The sequence below is a fragment of the Struthio camelus genome, chromosome 1, assembly GCF_040807025.1.
Source record: "Struthio camelus isolate bStrCam1 chromosome 1, bStrCam1.hap1, whole genome shotgun sequence".
In the NCBI taxonomy this organism is placed as follows: Eukaryota; Metazoa; Chordata; class Aves; order Struthioniformes; family Struthionidae; genus Struthio; species Struthio camelus.
Window position 1 is genome coordinate 53805583 of NC_090942.1, and position 26222 is coordinate 53831804.

General features: G+C 33.9%; 1 protein-coding gene across 9 annotated transcripts in view; it reads right to left on the bottom strand.

The window, feature by feature from the left end:
• ANKS1B (ankyrin repeat and sterile alpha motif domain containing 1B) overlaps window positions 1–26222 on the bottom strand; it is a 442229-nt gene that overhangs the window by 379763 nt on the left and 36244 nt on the right. For 7 of the 9 annotated variants that reach the window (XM_068938515.1, XM_068938509.1, XM_068938473.1 and 4 more), the window contains exons 2-4: window positions 14972–15052; window positions 12009–12165; window positions 1452–1748 (exon numbers count right to left, since the gene is read on the bottom strand). In XM_068938515.1, the coding sequence (XP_068794616.1) occupies window positions 1452–1748; window positions 12009–12165; window positions 14972–15052 (535 nt within the window). Of the gene's footprint in view, window positions 1–1451; window positions 1749–12008; window positions 12166–14971; window positions 15053–18979; window positions 18997–26222 lie in introns of those variants that run through there. The other 2 variants (XM_068938500.1, XM_068938490.1) reach the window with 2 other exon arrangements.

A 26222-nucleotide genomic window follows, 5' to 3' on the forward strand; every position in this document is an offset into this window, starting at 1 on the left:
AACTTCTCTAACTTACTGAAGATGCAGTAATAGTAAAGGACAGCTGAAACAGAAAGCTGTTTGTGTGAACCTTTGCAAGCATCTCACTTTCTACCAAAAAAAAAAAAGAAAACCAAAATTCTTGCAGGTGTAGATGCAAGCGTTATAGTAGGCAAATACAAAAGCAGACAAAGTATATAAAAACGTGTTTCAGTTTGAAATAGTTTGAAGCAAATAACAGTGCTAACTTACAAGATACAGATCTAATAAAAGTAGTAAAATAATTTTATCACATTTTCATTTTGAAGGCATTCAAGGGATTCAGTATCCATTTTTAATCTTAAAATGCATTGTTCATATTTTCTGTGTTTTGCTTGGATTTTTTAATCTTTTCTTTCCCACTTTGCATTCTTTTACAGTAGTACAGTGCAAAGAATCCAGGTGTAATTTTTATATATAAATTGGAATGATGTGTACCAAGGTGTTTGACTAAAATGCATCTAAAGCTTAAAATAGTTTGAAAACTTAGTCAAAATTTAGAATATCTATTGATAAAGAATGCCTGGATGCGAATCTAGAATAGACATAACTATGTTTTTTTTTTTGATTAGAAAATACACAAAGCAGAAACCACCTTAATTCAAAGAATATTATTTATACCCAGACAGCAAGAAAGCTACTTTAAATCTGAAGATAAAAATACATTTTAACCTAAAACTCACTGCCGCCAATCAAACCAACAGAAATTAAAAAGGTACAAAGGAAAACTTCATACATAACAGTATCAGTTCCTCCTTCCTCTTCAGTTAAAGGTTTGGACCCTTTCTGCTATGAAGAAGTGGATGTAAAATTTACTGCTACTGTAACTTGCATCTGTTCCCATCTGTGCTGTCTCTTTTATTTAAAGTTACCCTGCTTACACCATTGTAACTAATTGTGCATAACATTATATGCAGGAAATGGTGACTATGTTGGGGTCAGCAGTTGCAATAAGCATTAAAAAAGGCAGAAAAATCTAAAATATTAACAGCTATAATTTTGTCTTTAGAATGGGATAACCCTGGGGAAACAAGATCTCAGTCAAACATTGTTTCAGATTTCCATGCCCGATTAAGTAAGGAAGGGCCACAGCTTTAGCAAGTCAGCTTAGCTTCATTAAAGCCAATGATGTTACATATATCTATATGGATTGTTGATGAGAGTATCTACATCTATATGTCTCAAGATAGCATTAAAATATACGCTTGACTTTAAAGTCCTGAATCTTTCCTGAGATATAATATCCATTGGAGGAACACATCACTTAGGTTGTAAAACACGTCTGTTTTATATATCACCTTGCAGCATTTCTAACAAAGTCAATGTAAGTGTATTTTAAAAGAAAAATGTAAGGAGTTGTTTCATTTGAAACACATTCTAATGGTAAAGGAAAGAGAGAAAGGAAGAAGAGAAAAAAGAAATTGTACACTAACTTGGCAGCTGACATCCATTCCAGCCTCCAGAAGCACCTGTACAACAGCTTTGTGGCCATTACGTGCAGCAAGATGCAAAGGCGTGTGTTTCCTTGTATTACAGTTCATCAAGTTTGGATATGCTTTGATGATCATTTTTACGACTCGCAGACGCCCATAAAGTGCTGCCAGATCTAGAGGTGTTTCTAGTTTGTTGTTCCTTATGGTAGGGTCTGTTAACTCTTCTAAAAGAACAGCAACTACTTCTGAATGACCGTATTGAGCTGCACAATGCAATGCTGTTTCATTTTCATTGTTCTGTTAAAACAAAACAAAATTGTGTGTTTAATCACAGAACAGAACTGCTCTGCTTCTAAATTGCCTCTGTGAGATTACTGCAAATGCAGGGTATGCAATATAATATATGTTAAAAGCTTCAGAATGACTCCACCCTATTCCACAATAATGCAGGAATACCTCAACTTTGTGGCCATCAAGCAGATCAGTACCCTGTGTGTCACCGCTGTTCCCAATCCATTTTTTACGACATACTCCAAAAAACGTTGCGGCTTTTGATGATATGCTGAAATCTGTAACCTTTCTTGATTATACTGTTCCTGAAATCATAGTGCAGGATCCTTCACTTATAAATACCCAAACATTTACGTCCCTCTTGCCAGTATAATTGTTTTTAAATCATAGTAGTTTAAATCATAGTAGTTTATTAATAAAACTGTAAAATGAAAATGTATCAAACATTAGGCTATATCAATATCAATATGATCTTATATCAATATAAAAGTTAGTATCAAGACAACCATCAAAGCTTGGCAGCAGGCAAAATAGATATTAGACTGTAGATATTAGAAAAACTTTGTCTATCACATAAGCAGGTAGTATTCCCAGGTCTCCAGGACGATGTATAAGCGCATTTTGAGGCATACCAATATTTGTATGCTGTGGGTTGTATGTGTTCTTGCTTTATAAAATCGAAAAAAATCCCAAGGTTCTTTGTCTTTCACCAAAGACTATATAATAATCTTCCTACATTTCTGTGGGTTAAATGTATCCATACACCTAGTTTCTAATAAATATTGGGAATAAGCAGTATCTTCTTTGTTTTCTTCCAGTTTTGCCTGGACACCTACAATCCCAACAGATGAATAAATTCAGGCAGAGAGGAAGAAATAATTTATACAGAGCTCTCTGAATTCTTTCTGCCATTTATATTATTAATATATCTTTTGTAGTCTCTATGAAGACTTAAAATAGACTAGATACTGTAAATTTAAAAGTACACTCATTGAATGCCTCTTCTGTTCTATGATTTATAAAATTTTGTGACAGTTCTGAAAATGTAAAAGTAGCTAGGGTAAGAAAATCCATGTAGCATAGTAATATCTAGAAAGGGAAAAAGAGGACTTTTTTTTTTTTTGTAACAATGTTTCTAATTTTATAATCAAGCACTTAAATCTCTGCTTTGTGATTTTAAAATGACTGCTCTCATTTTAATCTCATGTTGTGATTTAAAATGACTCAGGTGAACCTGAGAGACAGAAGACACAGATCAATAACTTCAGATAAACTAATGTTGCAGATAAAGTCTTCAGGTGTCTGCACCACGACATAAGTTTGAGGACCGCAGAGACTGGAATATGTTTCCTGCTGAACTGCAAGAAATAAAGTAGGAACAGCTAAGAAAAGAGAGAAGTATACACTGGCAGACATCACCTGATGTCTACTTGAACGCAATAAAACACTTCTTTACTGTGAGGGTGGTTGAACCCTGGAACAGGTTGCCCAGAGAGATTGTGGAGTCTCCATCCTTGAAGATATGCAAAACCCAACCGGACACAGTCCTGAGCAGCCTGCTCTAGTTTGAACAGGCAGGTTGGTCAAGATGATCTTCAAAGGTCCCTTCCAACCCCAGCTATTCTGTGTTTCTGTGATTCTGTAACTGGTGCATAAGTGAATCATTGTGCATTATTCAATCCACCACCATGGTCATTCCTCTATTACATAGACCTCATACATAGACCATGATCCATTACATAGAGCGAGCAAAAAGATATGTACTATCACAGTCCTACATGTCTGCATCAATGATCTATCAACCACCTGTGATATGCTTTCTGTGCTCTAGTGATTTCTAATACCTCTTTTATACAAGCCAGAGCAAAGCAATTTTATGTAGTGGTATACCCCAAATCACAAGCATAGTTTATTAGAATTTATTTGTAGAGTTTATTAGAGTTTCTTTACAAAAGCACAAATTTTCAATATTTCATGGACAGAACTGCATAGAAATGAATAGTCAACTGCAGTCTAGTTCCATGTACAATTACCATGATTATGTATGAAAATCAGATAATTGCACATAAAATGGCCAATTATGGTAATTTGTGCTTGCAGTTACTGTATTTGCATATGCAATGGAAATAGCTCCATGAAAAAATTAGATGTATAACTATATCCACATTCTGTGAGGTAAATAGTAAAATGCACATTTAACATACAATTATTAAACAGATAAACCTATCAAATAAAACACATGCTTACATTTGAATTTTCTTCAAACCTTTATAGATTATTTATAAAGCATCTTGAATCTCATTCCAATACTCTGATACTGAGGTATAAAAATAATTTGATTAAATTTTCTAAGAAATATAAAATTTAACTTGCCTATGGCCACTTTCTGAAAATGTGCTGAATAGCCAACATTTCAGCCAGAGTTACACATACATAGAGACCAACTAGTTGAAATCCCTGTTGCTGTGTAGTAAACTGAAATTTACTCCCTCTAGATAAAAATTATCCAATTAATTTTCATGCAGGGGCATATCTACAGAAAGACAGTAAAAGAGACCCGCAAAAGAGCATCTATCATCTGAACAAAATACTATTATTTTCAAATGGATATTGTACATTTTTGCATTGTTTATTTCTTTGTATTTGCCCACGTAAAACTACACTTCAGTTTATGATAAATCAAACTGATTTGAATTTTAAAAGCATTTGGTATTGTTGAAGTAAAATAGAAGAATCCAACCTGGACAAACACAATAATTAAATCACCTATGCATATGCAGTCAGAACAGATATTACATATTTTGTGTTATCAGAGCTGAGTGGTATTACCTAATTAAAATGTAGTAATACGACATGCTTCCTTCCTTAAAATATAAAGGAATTGACTCCATTCATGAACAAAAGGCAGAATAATTTTTAACTTTCAAAGAGAGAATTATAACCTGTTTAACTGCCTTCTAAAATTTTAATTTGTATGCTTTTGACAATCTAGCAGTACCTACACAAAATAAATTGCCTTGGAAACAAGTCTTTTTCCTGAGGAGAGAGGACAGAGTTTTAAGTAGGTTTTGACAGTCTGCCATCTTCAAATTTAGGAAAGGAGGGAATGCCTTGCAGATAGATAGAACAGGTTCAAGCTTCCCAGTGAGATCCCTAAGATGTAGGAGGCTATAACAGTGTATTTCATGAACTGCATAAAACGCTATCTTCCTTTTCTCATCTCCCATGGAAAGATGGACAGGAACTTCTCAGTCAGTGTTACGAACTTCCTCCTTAATACAATTGTTTATAGAAGGCACGCAGTAAAAAGAAAAAAAACCCTGCCATATAGTGAAAAAAAAAAACCTTGATATTTTAAGGCTTGCAATTACATGATTTCCTTGATCTCAAAAATGCTTTTAGTACAGATTTGACTAAGTTGTGTAGACAAGGCTAATCCAAATGTAACTCCACTGATCTGAAGGTAGTTTGCCCTTGTATCTCTATAATAGCTTATTATTTTGAACAAGTATTTGGAAAACATGAAAAATTACTGTTGAAGAATTTAGCGACTATTTATTACTATTGGCACAATTTTTAATATTATGTAAAACAGCTTAAAATAGAAGTCTTTAATATTCCTAATAAACACTATTTTAACCAAGTAACTACTTGGTTAAAGTATGGCATGAAGGACCGATTTCAGAAATAAAGAAGGAATCTTCTGATTCATCCTTCACCTTTTCGTAAAACCTTTTGTTTTTGGTTATTTGTTACATGGGTCTCTTCCTGGGCATGGTCCTGACATTGTCGAGCCTTTCTCTAATTATGTTCTCTTCCATGTACTACCAGAACTCAGACTTCCATTGTTGCAAAAATGAATTGTGCCTTCACATAATTGTATGTGGTCAGTACAGCAGGCTGTACAGCATTATTTAGCTACTAAAAACACATACCACCACAAATTCTATATCGTATCTGAAGGTCTATTCATTAATGGACAGATTAGCAAATATGTTACGCAGACTATTCTTATAGCTTGCCAATCTGATAGTGAAAAGGTATAGGAGAGATCACAGAAACAAATGTCTCTCATGAATATTATGCGGGTCCTTTCAAATCCTGACCACCAATAAACAGTGGGTAATTTATGATTTTTACTGCACAGTTCTGTGGTCCTTTATTTTTACTAAACAAATTGTAAAGCTCTTAACAGTCCATACAAATATTGTACAAGCAATAATGACTATCAGTTGGTGATTCTACAGATCTTTCTAAAGAACATTCGCATCCTTTATTATTAAGCATTTTGATGATGAACCTGAAAAGGCAGACCTCCTTTCTTTGGCATGTAATCCCAATACAAAGCAACTAAACAAGAGGGTTTTTTATGAGGAGCTCTGTGCTACTGCCTTAGTTATGAAAGAGAAGAACTGAAGTTAAGAAAGGACAAAGCAAGAACAGAGTCGAAAAAGTCTGTAAATATACTCAGGAACTTTCTACTATAGAGAAGAAAAGATGCTCAAGACAAAGTCTTTAATGAAAGCAATACACAGAGGGAAAAAGAAAGAAACAATATAGCCAAGACAGAAAAAGGAATGATTTCAACATGGTCTTACTTCATCCATTTTAACAGGTCAGCTGTTTTTGCCTGAGAAGTTCCACCATTATATGCTAATTCTTCTGAAAAAAAATTAAGGAAGTTTGCCTGACTGATTCAGCAATGAGCATTTTATCGTACCTATTTACAATGGGAATTAAAGTGTTTTCCTGGATGTCTCAGGCAAGGGTTGAACAATCTTACAATAGAAACGCTAAACACAACCAAGACTGAAAGGAACTCTTGGGAACAACATTGTGACTTTACTGTTCATTCCTTTTGAGGTAGGGAATGAGTTTTTACATGGGATATGGATTTTTACAGTTTATATGGAAAAATGGCTAATGACATCCCTCTTATCACACCTCAGCAATGGACCTGTCAAATTTGAAAGTCGTGAAAGACATCTAAAGCCTGTAAATTTCCTTATCAAATATCCCCTTAAAACACAAACCCAAGCATACATAAATTCTAATTTTTGCATCCCTAATATTTACAGATATATTTTCAAATTTGATTTAAAAATCAAAGCATTTAAGACAGACAAAATATTTTTTATTTTTCTTTCTGCCCCAACTGAAATTGTACAAGGCTGAAAAATTATTCAAAACTTATATTTGAAAATTTAGGAATTTGAGAGTTCATGGCTATCAGCTCTTTAGAAGAAGCTCTATATTTTTTCAATGGATGTGTTTTTGTTGGTTTTTTTGAGTCACCATTCCTGCTTGAGCTTCTCTCCCACGAGGTCTTGTTCTGTCACAAAATAAGATTCTATCCCTGTCCAAAGCTAATTTGCCAAAAGTCTAAGAATGTTCTTTTGGCATCTGGATCCCTGATGGTTTTTAATACAGAAATCAGAATGGGTTTAACTGCAATCATCTCTACAAGGAATTCCACTTGCATAAATAATGTTTCCAAGAAAAGGCAATATTTTTAATGAGAACAACCAAACACAAAAAGGCATTTAGGCACAGAAGATTTTAGCAGAATCTGAATGAGGCTTCTAGGGATGTCAGAATTGCCCACTGCAACACAAATGTTGAAATTATGTAATTTAAAAAAAATGGAGTAATTTGGCTTTGTGCAGAATCAAAAACGAACATGAAAAAGTTAAACACATGGATAATTACCAATAAAAACAGGTCAAGTAATCAGTCAAGTCAGATGTTTCAATAACATAGCCAAACTATTTTATGAGATAGAAATAGTGCACGTGTATTTGCAACAGGAATGTAATAAAACTGCAAATATTTTACTTTAAACTAGAAATATCAGTTGTAAGAGCAGAAATAACTCACAAATAGCTTAATTGGACTTCTCCCTCCCTGTAGCACTACTATGTTTCTCTACATTTCTCTTCTTTACAGCTACAATAAATTCATGCTGAAATTCTTTACTGCACACTACTCGGCTCCCCATTTCTTCCTTCTCAGTGGAATTTAAACCTCCTTATTCTAATCCCTAATGAAACAGAGAACATATTCTAATGAAGATCTTTACCATACCACAACACTGTAATGACATGTAAAGATGCCATTTTTCCTTAATTTAGAGAATATTTGAGTTTATCTTTTTCAAAAAAGAGATAATTTTTGTAAAAGTTATTGGGCTAAATTCTATCACAAGTTATCCAGTGTGAATCAGATGAAATCTACTGAATTTCCATTGAAATTTACCTTTACTCATGTGTAAATATAATTTGAAAAGTAATTCTGTAATTTTATTACTTTGAAAATATGATTTCTTCAATTTATTTTTGAAATCAGATCAAATCAAAGAGATTGCCATTGCACATTTTCTTCCGGAAAAGGGTATTCAAAATGAGAAAGAGTTGCACCAGAAATTCTGAAATTCATCCTCATGTTCTCTGATTTGAAGAAGAGAAAATATTATCAAATGAAAATAATTATTTTTGCTGACTACTTTGGAACTGAATTTGTACTTCTGGAAGTCACTGAAGTGTCATTAAGAGAAACATATAATGCCTATGCTTCATTTTGATGATTTGGTGAAGTCAGTAAATACGTTAGATGTTAGGTATTTGCATATTATTAATGCATGCAGAACTCTTTTCCCTCACATTTCAGAAGACATGTCAAAAGGCATTAAGGAAATATGGAAAAGGTGGAATGTTTTTTATGCCAATTATGGTTTGATGCACTGAAAAACTCTACAATACATTAAATACATAGACGTAAAGAAAAATATGTGCTATTTGCGGAAAGATAAACAGGCAGAGTCGCATAGAGAGGAACAACACCTAGAAATTTTAGAAGTGTTCACGTTTTCCATAATTTTTTTACTGTTCATAATCCTTCAATATATATTAAAAATATATTTTGAACCTGATATTTATTCCTGGTGTCATTCCGCTTTTTGTATATGATTGTATTTTCATTCTTTCTTGCATTCATGCTGAACATCACGCATTGAGTTATCTTTGACTCTTATTACGTGTATTAACTTTTGCTTTTGTATATATTAGGACTTGCTATCACTGATGTAATTTTATGGCGGGAGTTGCCATAATAAATGTCTGTGCTACTCGGATGTCATTACATAAACAAATATGTAAGTAGTTTGAGTTTTACAGCATACACTTTCATTATATTTTGTATTCATTTACTAACAAATCTTGATCTGTTACTATCTACTTCCTCTTCATTCACTTTATAATTTACATATTTTATCATTCTTCATCAATGAAGTTTAAACACTTACGTTTTGTAATTTCACCACATTTTGTAATTTTAAACACACATGCTACATGTCAACTAACACATCTCTATTAAACAATTATATAATTATTCTTAAACATTTGTCACGCTGTAACCATTTTCTGTGTGTAGTCTTCATTTCACCCATAAAATAATTGTCATTTAACTGTTGGCCTCTTTACTATTTTTTCAATTTTATGTAATAGGAACAGTAGGGGGCATTCAGAGCTTAAGATGCTAGATATGATCTGATGATGTTATTCGATTCCATTTTACATGTGTAGAATACAGTCTAATTAATTTACAGTATACCATATTAAATCAATTAATTCATATAATATACATTTATGTATCATGAGCTTCTCATTTACTTATTTCTTTGTTGTGCTGTTTAATATTACTTTCTTTTAGTTAAGTTTTTAGAAGCATTTATTTTATATTTTATATATTTTTATTTTTTAATAAAATACGTGAAAAGAAAGGATATATTACATATTAGTTGTAACAGCTTTAAATAATGAACAAAATTATTTTCTTAAACTGAAAGTGCAGAAATTATTAATATGAGCCTTGTGAAAAAAACAAGAAAAAAAGTCTGACTTCAGGATATTATTTGCTGTGGTGAGTAAGCATCAGGAAACTATCAGCTATACTTCTCCCCAGCACTCAAAAAAAAAAGAAACCCAACAAAACAAAAGCCCAAGTTTTCTGATAAACTGTAGCTTCTGCTCCACAGCTCTGAGGACATCTATGAGAGCTCTGTGGAGTCATCTGCCTCTCCTAGACCCTATTAGCAAATAAGCAAATGCCATGCTATTATTTCTCTCCTTAAGGAAACCTACAGACTCATAAAAATATACAGTATAGGTGTTAGGGTGAGATGCCACTGATGTTACTTGAGGATAAGTGGGAGGAGGAGGCTTTATATCAATATGGCATTTCCCTCATCCCATGATATGCATAATCATCTCCAGTGCAGAGTGCTATTTAGTAGGAGAAAAAGCAGGCACCAGCAAAGTGGTCCACCCCTCTAAAGCTCACCCTTGTCTAGGAACGCTAGTGGATTTACAAGGTAAGAACTATGTAAGCTTAACTCAATAGTTTAATATGACTGAGACCGCCTTAAGAGACTTAAGATCCAGTTTCTGTTGTAAGGATTGCTCATATATTTTGTATTACAAAGTGTTTGGATAAAATGCATAAACAGCATTGGATTTGAAGACAAGAATGCAGAGCTTTCAGTCAGTGGGCTGTAAAATCAGACTTATTTCTGCTTATTTGCTCCAGTGATCAAAACAGAGAGAGTGGACAGTACTCCTAATCAAGCTAGAGACTATTGTAGAAATTTGGAGGTATATGTGGGATTGGGGAGAAGTAGGTTTGAATTTACTTTTCTCTTTTTGCTCTTAATGAAATACCTTTCTCACCATTCTTCTTTCTCAAGTTTCTTCAAGGCTTCCAGTTTTCTACCAGGAGAATAGAAGAAATTTCTTCAAGAAAATGGATAGCATACAACAAGGAATCTTTTTTTTTTTTCTCCTTAGCTACAGAAATAAAACTGAAAAAAGGCTTCCCCGTGACAAAAAGATAATCTTGTAATTCAGTTGGTATAATCCTATACACAATAGCTGATGAGAATGAGAAACTCTAAGAAACTCCTAATCTGCAAATCAAACCACAGAATGACAAGTTTTGTTTCTCGTATTTTTTCTTGGATGAGCCAGGGTATTACAGGATTTCCCAGAATTCTATCACATAGGTGGATTTTATTACTTGATTTTTCTGTATTTCCTGCACTAATACTCAATCCTCAGATTATAGTTATCATGTTGATTCCAATGGCTAAGTGTATAACTTCAAATATCAAATAGATTATTCAAGGAAAGGCTTCTTCTCACAGTGGTTAGAGTTTGATATTTAAGTTCAACATTTCTTGTTCTCCTACCGTTTGCCTTCCTGACACACTAATGCAGACACTGAGAGTGCAATTGATTTGTCTAAAGAGAAATGTAATTTACCATTTGAGATACTCCAGGGTATCCTCCCTGGAGTCCAGCAGCCACTCCAAAAGGACAGGGGAAGGCCTGAACATCCTCTGTCATACCTTCTGTCATACCATCATACCATCTGTCATACCATGCCAGAAGGTCAGTGAGTAGAAGTCTCAGTTACAGGAGGGCGTCTCAAAAGGTATTCTTTCTGTGTTTGGGCAACTGAATCCTGCCCTTACTTTTGGTCACCTGAATAACCCTGTTGCCTCCTGTGACTACACTGACTGGCTAGACCTCTGTGGAATATAATGATGCACATAACAGAACTGTAGACACTAAAATTTAGATCTGAACCCGGAGCTGATCTGGAGCTCCCATCTTTGCATTCCAATAACTTTCTGATTACCCTGGCATGTATATACGTCTACAGAGAATATACATATACAGAATGAAAACAGAAGGTGTGTTTTATGTTTGACAACAGAATGTGACATACTTCTACCCTTACCTATCAGGTATGTATATTCACAATCAGATGCACACAAGCAGTCCATACAACTTTGTCATTCATGTCTGCACAGCTGTTCATTTATGGTACACTCAAAATATAACAAAAATATTAATTTTATCACAAAAGTTTTTTAAGGAATTGATATCTAATAAAGTAAAAGAGATGCAGAGTTTATGTAAATTTACATTCATATATACGATGCATTAGCTAGAGTATGCCTTCATATGATTTTTTTGAAACAAACAGCAGTTTCTCGATACTCCTTAAATAAAATATCCTTTAGGTCAGTGCCCATCCAGAAGAAATATATATTGTATGTTTACTATGGAAGATTTTCTAAGTCTTGGAGAAGAAATTACTAGAACCATGGAAAATAATTTTTTTCAAACTGCCTATGTATTTGCCAGACCTAAATAATATGTGCTGCTGTTTTCTGATGATATAAACAAATACTTTAAATTGTTTCACCTGTTCATTCACTCTGGAGTGTGATGGCCCATGATGGATGAGAATCTTCACAATGTCTACGTCTCCTCTCCATGCAGCCAAGTGAATAGGAAAATAACCTTTGTTATCTGCCACATTAGTTGATGCTTCATACTGAAGTAATTTGAGAACTATATCTCTGGAAAACAGGAAGTAAAACTAAAAATTGACAGGAAGTTATTTTATTAAGTTTGTACATGAAATATACATTACCAACTTTTTTCCTCTCAATAACAGAAAAAAAATCTGTAATTCAAGTGAAACTGCTATAAAAATTAATAGTAATCATTTCTAAAAATGAAATAGTAAAATACAGCCAAAATGTTCTTAATCTAAGGATGGAATAACAGGATTACTTCTTAAGAACACTCATCAACAATATTATCATCCATTCTCTGAATCCATTCCTTTCAACAGGACCACCTGACCACAGAATCTTTTTTAAAGCATTTGCCAGTAAAAGGTAACATGCACATCCCTCAAGACTTACATTCCAGGGACTAAAGGTAGAAGTACTCTGTCCTCATACTTGCTGAGAAAAGCCTTTTATGAGAAAAGCCTTCCCACATCTGGAACTGGATTTCAAGTCAAATCTGGTAAAAACATGACACAGCATACCCCAGAATAGTAGACTGAACAGTGGACGCTAATTAGGAATTTGGAAAACTTAGATTTCAGCCCCTTGTTTGCAAAAATCAACATGTAAAATAGAACTTAGGTCTCCATCCTTCAGAAATGCCCTGACCTAGTACACACATCCAGAATTGGTCTTTTTCAGTGTTCCTTTAGAACTTTTTCATTTTGTAGAAACAAATTAGGGAGAGCAGAAGACTGAGAGTCCTTATCCCAGTAATTGGGCAACTCACTTGGGAGAGGAGATTGAGATTCAAATCCCTGCCCCAGATATAATTTAATTACTTATATAAAAGTAGAATAGCTTCAATAGCAGAGAGAACTACCCTAGAATAACCAATGAGGACAGAATTCATCATATGCAATGATCAAGCAGGGACTTGAACAGTGGCGTACAACACCACAAATGACTGGCCAGGTCATTCAGCCCTATGTTCTCACTTTTCCTTCTTCTTTTTCTTTTCCTTTTTTTCTTCCCCCCAAAACTTTGAAAGTTCTCAAGTTCATCCTAATGTGAAATGGGAAAAATTAAAATCTCAGAAGTTTCATAGACAAACCTCTTCTATCCAAGCTATAAATTTTGGTGTGTTAGGAACTGCTACATATCCTGCTGTATGGGTAGGGGGTCACAGCAGAGCATTTAACTTTTTCAAAAGCTGCATTTTAATCTGCTGCCATACACAAGCCCACAACTTGAAGTTCCCTCTGATTTCAGTAGAAATCTAGCCGATACTGTATTTGAGAATAGTGCTTGGCTTGTGTATGTTTTTGGAATTTTGCATTTTAGATTGCTAGGATTCACTTGAAATCTACGATAGATTCAGCTTTATATAGCAATATTTTTACTCTGCTGGGTATCGGCTGGTTTATACTCAGTATTAAATGTATTAAAATCAGTTTCAGTATATCTAAAGACTGAGCAGTTTTTGCAAGCTTAATGTCAGGCTTTTGGCAATCAAAAATGTATAACAACAACAACAACAAAAAGCCACAAACTAGAAAAAAAGAGAAATGTGATGTTTTCCTTTTTAAACAGATAGAGTTTAATGGATCATAGTAAAGACTTATAGCTAATTCTAGGGAGGTAAAATACATTAATGGATTATTCTGAAACTTGCTACAGAACTGAAATTTTGGAAAATCTACAATATCTAATTTAAAATTCATTTGTTCTTTTGGAAATAGATTATCCTATAATCACCAAAAGATGAAACTGGCCTAAAGCCAATATGCAGATTTCTAGAATACAATTAATTATAGATCCTAATTTTAATTTTTCTAAGCAAGAGTGCAAAAATGTGAAAAAAAACCCTAAATATACAATTATTAGGGATTTGTGTTATCTTATATAGATATAGATTTTCTCCAGTGAAAATCCTGACAGTGTTAACATCTCTAGTGTACAAACAGGATAGCTAGACTGCAGTAACTGGGGTGACTCTTACCTTAGTGATAGTGGGGTCCAGCCCACTAGAAGTTTATAACCTCCTTAAAATCTCTTTTTTGTTTTTCTGTCTTAATAGCAAAAAGCAGTTGGCAGCGCAATGCAATGGAAGTTAACGTGTAGCAAAGGGCAACACATACCAACTGAGGCAACAGAGAACAATTTACAATATGTAACAACTTGTTACATGCAGCAAGTTTCCACAGTTTTTTCAAATGACACTGAAATGCCTTAAAGAGTTCTCCTGCATTCGTACGCCTGTGCAGTAGGCCTGAGTAGGGATTTTGCTGCTATTGCCAAGCCTGTGGACAGAAGCTTTGATAACTAGGACTGAAAGCAAGGAGGAAAAAGCTACAATCTTTTACAAGGTAATGGCCATTTTTTGTTTTCAAGTGTATAACACCTAAATATTCTTATCATGTTAGATTATGACCTATACTTAAACCTATACTGTTCTTGTTTTGTACAATATTGTTCCCTTAAAAATCCATTGCACTATATATGTGTACATACATGTAGTCAAGTCTACTACAAAATTTTCTGCTAAGATTTCCCTCCAGTAAAAAGCACTGGAGCCATCACTAGCAGTAACAATATGAATTTTACTCAAAATCAAACAAGAATTTGGAAGAATTAGTATAGAATCAATAGCTTCTAAGTTACATTTCCCATCTGTAATTACTAGATCTTGATATAAACAAGTGTCAAAAATTCTTATCTTAATGTATCGCATGGGAAAGAAGATTATTGCCAATCTTTTAGTAAGTCAGCATGCTGCCTTTCAGTGAAAATGTCAGTGCTATGCTACATATCTTAAGTTATGCAGTTAAAAAACATTCTACATAAATACTAGACATAAGGAACTTACTTGTGTCCATTTAAAGCTGCATGGTGTAAAGCAGTATAACCTGAACTGTCTGTGCAGTTTATATTTGGTCCTCTCCAGATGCTGCAAATAAAGCACAATTTTAAAGTTTTTTTTTGATTTGGCAAGCAAAGAAATATCAGAAATCGGATGAATAATTAATCTAAAGACCATTGCAACAAGTGTGATTAAACTTTAAGAGACAAATTACTTCAGAAAGAGCTTAACATGGCAAATGTCATGTTGATACAAATATAATTTATTTATAAAAATCATTTAAAATATATTCATTTTTATAGCAATCATGAACTTTATGTAGGGCAGTTCTCAAAGACTAATGACTATACTGTCACTTCAATTAGATCTGTTCTCTCAGTAATACTCTGGTAATTACACTGAGGTTATAATCTAATTTTGCACTACTTTTTTCCACAAGCATATATTCATTGACTTTAGGTCAGTTACTCTAGATTCATACAAAGGTTAGATTAGCAAGTACTAATCAGATCTTAAACAAGATAGTAAATTTATAATTATTATGTGGCCTGATATTTTCTCTCTCATTTGAACAAACTGTATTTTTATATAAATTTGTGTGTGTGTGTGTGTGTGTGTGTGTGTGTGTGTAAAACATAAGTTTAATGAACAATGTTTTATTTTGGTTATCTTTCTAAATTTTCCAGCACTTTTTTATAGGTAGCTTCATTATGTGTCCTGTGTAATCAAATTCCCTATATATTACAGACTGTTCATAAAACAGTAAAGGAGAATTTTGATTTAAAGTAGAAAAATATGATCACTGCTCCACAAAAAGGTGCGCTATCACAAGCATATTCACTACTTGAAGCTCTTTCTTTTTTTAAACTGTCTTCATTTGAAGCTGATTGTGTCCTTTGTGGAAGTGACTTTCTACCTATTTTTTATTCAGCAACAGTTTCACTCATTAGTACTGCAATTTCAGGAAAAAAATTATGAGGCTTGAATTACAGTTTATTTTCTTACAGCTTCTAATATAGTGTTAAACATTCATTGGCAAGTAATATTTTCCCTTTTTCATATCATAGAATTGCATGCTGTAGTGTAAAGACAATAATCTGAAGCTAATCAGTATAAAGATTTTTTGATACTGTCATTTTTCATGATTGGCATCAATAAAATAGAATGTTACACTTAACATATGCTTTTTTAATTCTTTACTACTGAATCTATATTTCATTACCTATGAAATGCTGGTTTCACAGACTTTTCTTTATTATGTATGCTTGAATGATTAGTTCATTCACAAATTTAAACAGTTGTTTCCCATTAATAATACTGTATGCATTCAGTATTATTGGTTTGATACATTATGTTCTGCAGGGAGTGTAATTCTGCATAGTACTGGGTACCTCACCTCGCTCTGCAATTTCATTTCTTGGAGGAAAAGGATTGAAATATTTTCTTTCTATAATCTTACCAAGTGAAGGAATTAATTTTAACTTTCCAAAGTAGTAAAAATTGAGAGTCCTTGAAATCATAGCCCTTCTGTAATAGATAGACATTACCTATATGCCAAAGAAGGACTGTCCTTATCTATTGGAAGGAAAGAAGTCCTTATCAATATTTTATAACCTCTTTTATACTTTTGAATAATATATTATTCATTATTTTCTTGCTTATTGGATTCTACTTTTTTTCTGATTTATATGAGCTTATAGGAGAAGGAAACAAAAAATTGCAAATGGTATACCAACTCATATTTTAAATATTAAAATAAATACATAAACAGAGTATTAATTTACTTGGATTTGCTTGCTTGCTTGCTTTGGGTTAGAGTTGTTAGAGTTTGTCTGTTGGTTGGTTTTACAAAATGAAATGATCTACTAGGTCAAATACTATTTTTGATGCATTAGGCCATTTCGGGGGGGCGAGGGAGAAGTAGTCTTCTCCCCTAATTGTGTCCTTTAATTCAGGCACTCTTTACTGCATTGCTGCACTTCCTCACTCTGCTTTTAGAAAACAGTTTTCAGAACTGAAACTGTATAAATGATTATACATGTACAGCTTCTCAGGACACCTGGGTCTGGAGACAAAGGACAAAGAAGAATGAGTAAATCCTGATGAATCAGAGAGATGAGACAGGATGGAGGGACTAATCACTGCCAGCTCCCAGAGGGTACAAAAAGACATTTCCAAAATCAGAACTGTGTTATCAAACTAAAGAATGCAGGAGACGTGAGCAAGGCTCAACTACAGGCATCTCTTCCTCTGTGTCAGTACAAAAATCCCCTCCTAAGAGGTCTTGCATTGCTACAGTACTGCAACACAAAATGAATTCCCACAAAATGAATGTGCATTTACACTGGATATTTATGCCTTAGTTACTGACAATCAAATTCAAACTGGGCAGTTCACAAAGAGAAATTCTCACACAATAAAACTCCCAGATGTGGTGAACAGTTCATTTAAAATTCTTGTCTTGTACTGAGAATAAAGCAGAGCAAAAGTATAGTGTTATATTAGCTCAGTAAAAAGCTTCAAAGAAAAGTGGGGTTGAGAAAGAGAAACAGTATAAAGAGCCCTTGTTTAGTGCAATAAATACATACAACATATGAGGAATTATCAGACAAATTCATTTACCTGTGTGCTAAAACACTTCAACAGTTACTGTGAAAGAAACTTTTGTCACTAAGGAGAATGCAGAACACAACACATTACCATTCAGCCTCCAGAAAAGAATATTCACTGACAAAAGATTAACAGTTCTTTAAATTAACATTATTTAATGATGTTCCCAAAAAAATGTTATTCATATTTATTTCGTGCAGTCAACAATGAGAAACTTCTAAATTTTATGTACATTAGTTACAAAAACCTTTCTTTACAGGAAAACTGTTCTGCCACTTGAGTTTTAAGAAATTAATTGAACCTATCCTAAAATGTTTAAAATATATTGGCGTTGTATTTTTTGGAATAATTTGGCTCTATAAAGACTACTTTTTGTCCAAAAAATCAGGTTTCACTCAATGGTGAATTAAAACTCTGAATTAAAACTTGACCATCAATGAGTTTCTTCCATTGTAAGTTGCCAAAGAGAGGCACAAAGAAACTGAAGTTTGTTATACTACTTCAACTGCCAAAAGCAGAAAGATCTTTCTACAGTTTACTCTCAGTGCAGACAAAGAATACTGACCTTTCAAACTCATGTCATATATTAATTTGAAATATTCTTTACATAGTAAGAAAATTAAATTTTTCTTTTTTGTAAGCTGAGGATAATTATGTACAAAATGGAGCATTTCAAAAATGATATGAAAATGACTGGTTAAGAAAAAGATGGTTAGTTGATAGATTTGTTATTTTGCTGTGTTTTTTGCTATATGGAAAAAATCTTAATTGTTTTGGCATTCATATAAACAGAAAAGCAAGGAAATGAGAATTCATTCACTTAATCTTCATCATACAGGCACACTTTCTATCAACCATGCAAGAATGATACATACAAGTATGGAATGCCTATCACAACCTTAAATCTCTATCATATTTCTTTCTGTACATATACTTTCATTATATGGCATATCCATGCACTAATAGTGATGGTCTTAATATGATTGTTTTGGCACAGTGAAAGGAAAGTATTTTGGTATAATAATGATAAAAGTCTTCAAAACGTGTAGAAAGCAGCCTGATGACATGAGTGTCCGCCTGTCCACTGGTTTCCCTCAAATTTTATCTGACATCTGAGTGATAATTCTCTTGGAATTGCTTTCTTCTGTAAAATGATGTGGCAAGGCAGAAGATGGCATTGCTTGGATGGAAACAGTTCCTCTAGAGATGAAGACAGAGCATGATGTTCATGCCTGCATGTTTTGGGGGTCTAAACTCTGGAAAGGCCTGAGAGAGGACTATCCAGTCTAATCCTCATCCTTCCCACTTCCCCCTCCCCTCTTCTCTCCCAGGTCTTTAGTATCTTTTGAAGCTGCTCTTAGAGACCTGTTGGTTCTTCAGGACCATGAAACTTGTGAATCTCACCTTGGCAGGTCATTTTTAACAGTGGAAAACCTTAAGCTTCATCCTTTTCCCATTGATGTCAATGGCAAACACCAAGCAGCTTAGGAAAGGCCTGCTTCCTTATTGTTCCTGTGGTCCATAGAATGAATATGCAGCACAGATACTTCTGTTGTTATGAGCTAAAAAACTTTCAAAATTTCCATGTTTATGGTTGCACAATCTGACATATACACATATTACAGTACTTAGCCAGGTTCTTATACTAATTATTGCTATGCCTACATTCATAAACATTGGCAAACTTGTAAACTGAGCTGACAGAAAATATAGGGACAATTTTACACAGCATTCTTGCAAATGCAAATTTTTACACACTATTATACATATTATCAATTATTCAGACATATCATCGCAATTTTGTTTATTGTGAACAGCAGCAAAACAGCTCCCATTCTCTATGCACAAGTAATTCAAACCCACAACCATGTTGCTCTAAACTATTCAAATTAATAATGTTATATACGAATCATGGAAATGTTCCATTTTATTAAATGTAATACTTTTTTCCTTCCCAAAGATTGCTCTTTGGTGGGATCCACAAATAAAGTGCATGACTCTTAAAAAAAGAATGTATCATTTTTCGTGCATTGTTTTACCTATTATTTATACTACTTTGCTGAATCTGAGGTACATTTTCAAATTGTTTCGAGAAAAGTACATTTAAGTACTAGCCTTTAATGGCATTGGGTAAAACCCCCTTTTGGAAAGTCATAATGTACAACATAAGGTACTCAAAATTTGTGCATGGGAAAACAACTTTAAAAATACATTGCATGATTCTTTGTGAGCAAGTACAGTTATAGGTTTTAAATAGACAAAAGTAGATGCTATCTTTAGTAAGACTAACTTAGATATTCTTTTCAGTATTAAAAATAGCTATTGAACATAGCAACTGAGAGTTAAAAACTCAAAATAATAAAAATAATCATAATCAAAAATACAGAGCTGAACACTATTATATTATCAAATATTATCAAATATTATCAAATATTATCAAATATCAATATTATCAAAATGAAAATGGCTGGCAGTATTATTCTTTGAAATACTTATCAATTCTATTAGAAATTGTTAACTTTAGAAATGTAAACCGAAGCAGCTATTAAATGATAGCTTTAGTTTAAAAATACTAGTAATTCTAGAAAAGAAATTCTGCAATAAGTAAGTAGAATTAATTAGAGGAATTATTTGGGGGAAAAAAATGGGTCAGGGGCTTGTGATAAGGAACACATAGCAAACCTGAAAGCTCTGCAAAGAACAGAGTAAGAAAATTGGTAGTAGAACTTCATGCATTCCTTTAACCCCCAAAAAATTATTTTTAGGCATATTGTGCTGTTTGGAATCTGTAAGTGGGAAGGTAGTACAAATGAGTAGCTGCAATTTCTATGCAAGTGTCATTTTGAATTTCTTGGATCACAATTAAAATATGCAAGGGAATTAATGTTTCTTGCAATATTAATATCCATAGATAAAGGATAACTATGCATATCACATGAAAGTCAGTGATGAAAGTGAGGTGTATCCCCTAACAATGAAAGGGGAGGAAAAAAAGCAAGAACCGGATCATCTGTATGTAACAGGGAGCTTCAGGAATAGAGTCTGATTTCTTCCTGGACAGGGAATAAGAGCCTTCACGCTTCAAACCAAGTTAGAATTTCTTTCTCTCCCTTGATAGATTAGAAGGAAATCTCTAACAATTGAATCTCATAAACCCTCAGAACAGCTCTCCCCTCTTGGTTTTTAAAATGGCAGGGATTATCCATTTAATTAATATGAACTGTATTTTTAAAGTTTATTGCATATATAATTCCAATTGTATATTTAAATGCTTTTGTTGTATCCGTGTGAAATGTGTCTCATACGTTACATTTTGAATGTGTGGCATGTGTTTAGGTTGTTCTGATTTCTGCTGCTTAGCTGTGTCAGAATACATAATATAACAAAAGTTGTGGTCAAATAATTTATCTGATTAAGTATATGATTCAAGTTGAGGCTCCAAAGCAGTTTATTCTGCTCGTTTTCTTTAAACTTGTTTAATCTGTTTACAGTCTTGATAAAATATAGTTTAGTCTGGAAAACTGGGGAACTTCCCTGAACAATGATGTTATTTCCATCCTGATTTTCATCAACTGATAAGTGATTTCTGTTTAATAAAAAATATTGAGTATCATATGTATTATTAATTACACTATCATACCACATTTACTTATTAATGTGATAGTAACTTCATAAGCGTTGCCTATGAAGTAATTAAATAGGGTAAGATTCATACTTACAGGGCCTCCTATACAGTCAAGTCTGAATCCTACACAGTGGTACAATAATGAGGTAGACTTCTGAACAATAAGCTACTTCCTCCTTGAATAGCTTATGCAAAAATCTCAGTTAGAAACTGTTAATCCCTATATCTGGGTACTGTTACCTAGAAATCTGCTAAGCAGCTGGATATCATGTATGAATTTCACTACTAGTGACCAAAGCAGAAAACACAACAAAGAAATTGTAGATTGTTCTTCCTCTTTACAGGTGCATGGCCAAGTTGTTATTTCAGCAAAAGACCGGGGGGTTACAAGATCTATAGATACAGCCTATATATTCTGTAAGTTTAAATATCTTTTCATAGTAAAATGAAATTACTATTGGAATGGCATGCAGATAATAATTATAAGCAAATCCAGCATCCACCTTTCTTTGGCAATGAAGATCTCCAAAGGTAAAGGAAAATGCACCCTGCAGCCAATGTGTAAGACACAAACACTCTACTCAGATATCTCCATTGCCTTTCCATCATGCAATTAGACACTTCACCTTGGAAACTTGAAGAACAAGTAGGGATAATCTAAGAAGGTAACAGACAGAAAGCCATTTCATTCATCTTTATGGAGACATAGTAGCCATTCACAAGTACTACTACTAGGAGGTTTCAGGCATGTCTATTAGTGATTCTGTGCCACTCCAAAGGGCAGAGAAGGGTTTCTTCCAGCTATTGTGGAAGGCTCCAGTATACAACAAATTCCTTTTGAATGTTAACTGGGAGCAGAGATGTGAAGACAAATTAGAAAAAGAAGGGTCATTCACTACCATCTAGCTTATTTAAGAGGTGAGCATCAATAACTAATAACGCTCACTTTCACAGAGCATTCATGCTACATCTATTGTGATTGATTTCAGAATTTTGTTCTGCAATGGAAAATCTGTCTAAAGAATGATTATGTGCAGTAATGGTTCCACAATGGCAGATATCGAGCAGCAAAAAAGAAGAAAAAACATCACAAACTCATAAAATTATTAATTCAGCACTACTCATGTTTATCTTCTATGGATCATGGTTCCCTCCTCCATGGAAAGCTACAACAGTTGATAAGAAAAAGATCTCTTTCCAAATATATACAAACAGCAGGATCAGCATTTGAAGTGATAACATAAACATGGAGAGGGAAATAAAAAGTGTAACTGAAAAAATAATGTAGAATAAACGCATCCTGTCCAACAATATAAGACTCAAAAAAATAAGTCTTACCTGTAGTTACCTGTAACTGCTGATTTCTAAGCTTTGCCAAAAATCACTGCTAAATGAACACTGACACACTTAACAGGCGAAAATTTGGAGTAGGGTGGCAGCATTCAGAGAGATACAAATAGAAAGCCTGGTATACTTGACCATCACCATTCTTGCTATTGCTAACTATAATATTTTTGCCTTGAGAAGTACAAGGCTAATGCAGTTATAAATCCCATCTGCCATCGATGCTTTATCTGGTGAAGGGAGCTGAGAAAAGGCTGATATAAGTGACAGAAGTCTGGCACGTGCCTGAGGAGAGGCAGCATCCCAGTCTTATAGAGAGAGAAGAGACAGACCCAGAATCACCTTAGCCATGATGAGTCTCACAGAGTCAATGTGACTCTGCCATGCCTTGTCATTTGAATAACCTTAGGGCAGGCAATAGAAGGCTTGCAGTTGAAGAAAATAGAGAAGATCTTATAAAAGCATATTGTGACAGAAATAGGACTTCAAAACTGCCCCTAAAGGAATTTCTGAGGCAGCATACCATAGAACCTGTATATGAGGACACCTGGAGTGTGAAGTACCCAAAACAGAACAGGTCAGCACCGTATTTGGACACAGGGCAGAAACTATACAAAATTTCATATATGTAAGGATGTATGAAGAGTAAAAAAATTCAGAAATGTTGGAATATTTTGTATGTGAAAAAATTCCAGAAAATCAAAAAATGTGCTTCATGAAGCATTCCACAAATTGAGGGATACTAATGCTCAAGGAAGTTTCACTGAAAAATTAAAACATTATTTTAAAAAAACATCATTTCAAGATTTGCTCTACAGCATACACAAAAACTTAGGAATACTGCTAGAAGTAAAATCTAAATAGCTTAAAACTTTCATGAAACTTCCTCTGTGGGTCTCCTCTTGAGGTTTAAATTTCTAAAGTAGAAAAATATTTGATAGATCTCATTAAAAATAAGAAGCAAAATAAAATTAGAAGGAAACAAAAATTGCCTTTTAGTCTTCATGTTGCCACCTTAAAAGAAGAAACAGCTACTTATACAGACTAGGGAGTCCATCGAAGCTGGCAGAATTTTGCTCAGCTGACAAACTTTAAAATCAACCAGAGCTGTCATTCTTCTTGAAAAGAGAAACTTAATGACGTAAGGCAAAAAAAAAAAAAAACTTTCAGTATATGATTGGTCAGTCAGAATTCTACTGTCTATACCTGCATAAAGGTTAAATGTTGTCCAAAAGATGTGCAGTGGATTTTTGCAGAAACGATAGAAAGTATTTTGCTTTTTAGCCTACTCTGAAAATCTATAATAAAAATATTAGAGAAATAAGTGGTCTTGTGTGGCAGACTTTGGCCACTATGAGGTAGGTGTGTTCTAGGAGTCCGCAGATCAGATAGTCTGTGCATGTATAAGCACATGTAAATTCAGATACATCCAGTTTGGGAAAGAATCTACCTTGAAAGGAAAGACTTCAGATACTAAAACTAAATAATGGAAACCTGAAGAAAAATCACTGGTTTCACTCTGAACTAGAACTCAGTTTACTTGATGTTAAAATCAATTTCATTTAAGGGTATATCATTTTATTCTGTGTTACTAGTTATATCAGAGTAACTGTTTCAAAAACCAGGTAATATGCAAAAAAGTAAAAGAAAAACACTCAGACTGATCATGTCACGTAAAGAAACAGGCAACATATTAGTTGTTCTTTATTACACAAATCTGTCATATACACGGTTACTTTGCATTTGACCTTTACCCAACCAGGACAGCTTCATTATTCTTAATGGACTACTCATCTGGAAGTACACTGGCTACGTACACTGCCTAATACTGTGGCTGTACCCGTAGTGCAGTATGTTCCTGAAAAATATTGGTTAGCTTTGCCTTATCCTTACAGTCAAGACCAATTTGCCTTGAATGGTTAAAAGGGAGAAAGCTTTCATCAGTTATGACAGCAAGGTTCTTCTGTATTCCAGTTGTCTACAGGGACAAGCTGGGGTTTTGCTTAGTTCGTAGTGAACCTTAGTAACTCCAGCTCGTCTTTGATGAGTCAGACAGATCCTTGGATCTATTCCAGAGTTCTGTCCTTGAGAATCCAGTCATCCAGAGAGTGGAAAATGTTAACTTCCATTCTGCATCATACCGCACAAACACACTGTGAGAATAGCTTTTAATTAAATTAGGAAAACACCCAGTCCAAAGCCAGAGCAACAGTCAATACCTTTAACAAGTAGAATCATTCATATTTCAGCAATCTGAACCATGTTTTAAAACTGTTGTCAATGACATCTCCAGCTATGATTTTATACAGTCCAAACTTAATATCAGCAGCCTGCAGGGATGCCATGGCCAGTGCTGAAAATCAGCGTATCGGAATAGTTGTTCCTATGCAGGGCAACTCCACAGTGTATGTACTATGAGTTTGGGCTCCCTACGTATTTGAAGTAGGAGTGTTCCATATGTTATGAATCAGACCTACAGATTTTGCATATAACTTCTACATTGCTCAAGATCAGCCAGAAACAGGGCTCCATTGTGTTAGGTAATATCAGGCCATACAATAGAGGAAGAAAAGAGATTAGACATACTTGATTATATATTTTTAAGCACATATATCAAATATAATATATATACACTTTGCAACACCATTTATAAATAAATACTAGGTTCTTTCAACTCTTCTGAGATAACTAACCTTTACTGCAGTTATACGAACAATTATTTTTCGTTAAGCATAGCAGTGGAAGGGGTTCTTCTGAAGGATTCTGAAAGGCCTTGCATATCTTGTGATTTTGAGATACACTTACATGATTGTTATCTATAAGCACTGTAGTGTAGTATACATCATCGGTATTTTCTTTGGAAGAACAGAACATATTCTCAGATAGACCACTCTAGTTTTTTCCTTTCATAAAAAGTAGTTTATGCATCAAAATCCAGATATCACCTTGACATTTGTCATATAAGAAACCAACTGAAACAAACCTCATTTCCCTTTCTGCCTGGAATACAGATATGATAACATACTTTGTTAAAAAAAGATATCCCTTCAACCATTATTTTCCTGATTCAGCTGACCTTGAATCTTCAGTGAGAAAAGTTAGAGAGGGCTCTTCCAGAATACATTTTTAGAGGACCAACAGAGTATTCTCATCCACCATAAATTCATGCTGTTTACAGGCTTATCATGGACAGTCAATGTTTATTATAAAAGGAGATTTTAAAACCTCTAAATTGATAATTATACATCCTGGAACACATACTGTCACTTAGTTAAAGTGGAATAATAAATTCCAAAGCTCTTACACTGAAGCAGCATCAGGAAGAGTAATAACGTGTACCACAAATTTTTGAAATATGGTTGCTTATGGAACTATGACCTAATTCCAGAATTAAAGATTCTTCATCCTGGGAACCAGTCTGAGACGACATTCTTTGTTTTGTCTCTAGGATGCACAGAACAGAACTTGCTATCTATAGAGTTCGCAGTTCATCTGGCTTTAACCCTACCTTGTACCTTCCAAATTTGGGGTTTCCCAGAAGTAGAGTAATTTCATCAAAACAGGCACTCCCAAAGTCTTTCAAGAAGCTATAACATATAGATACACCTACAACATATTGGCAACATTTGTTCTTTCTGGCAGAATGCTTCCTCAAGTACTCAGACTCCACAGTGCTAA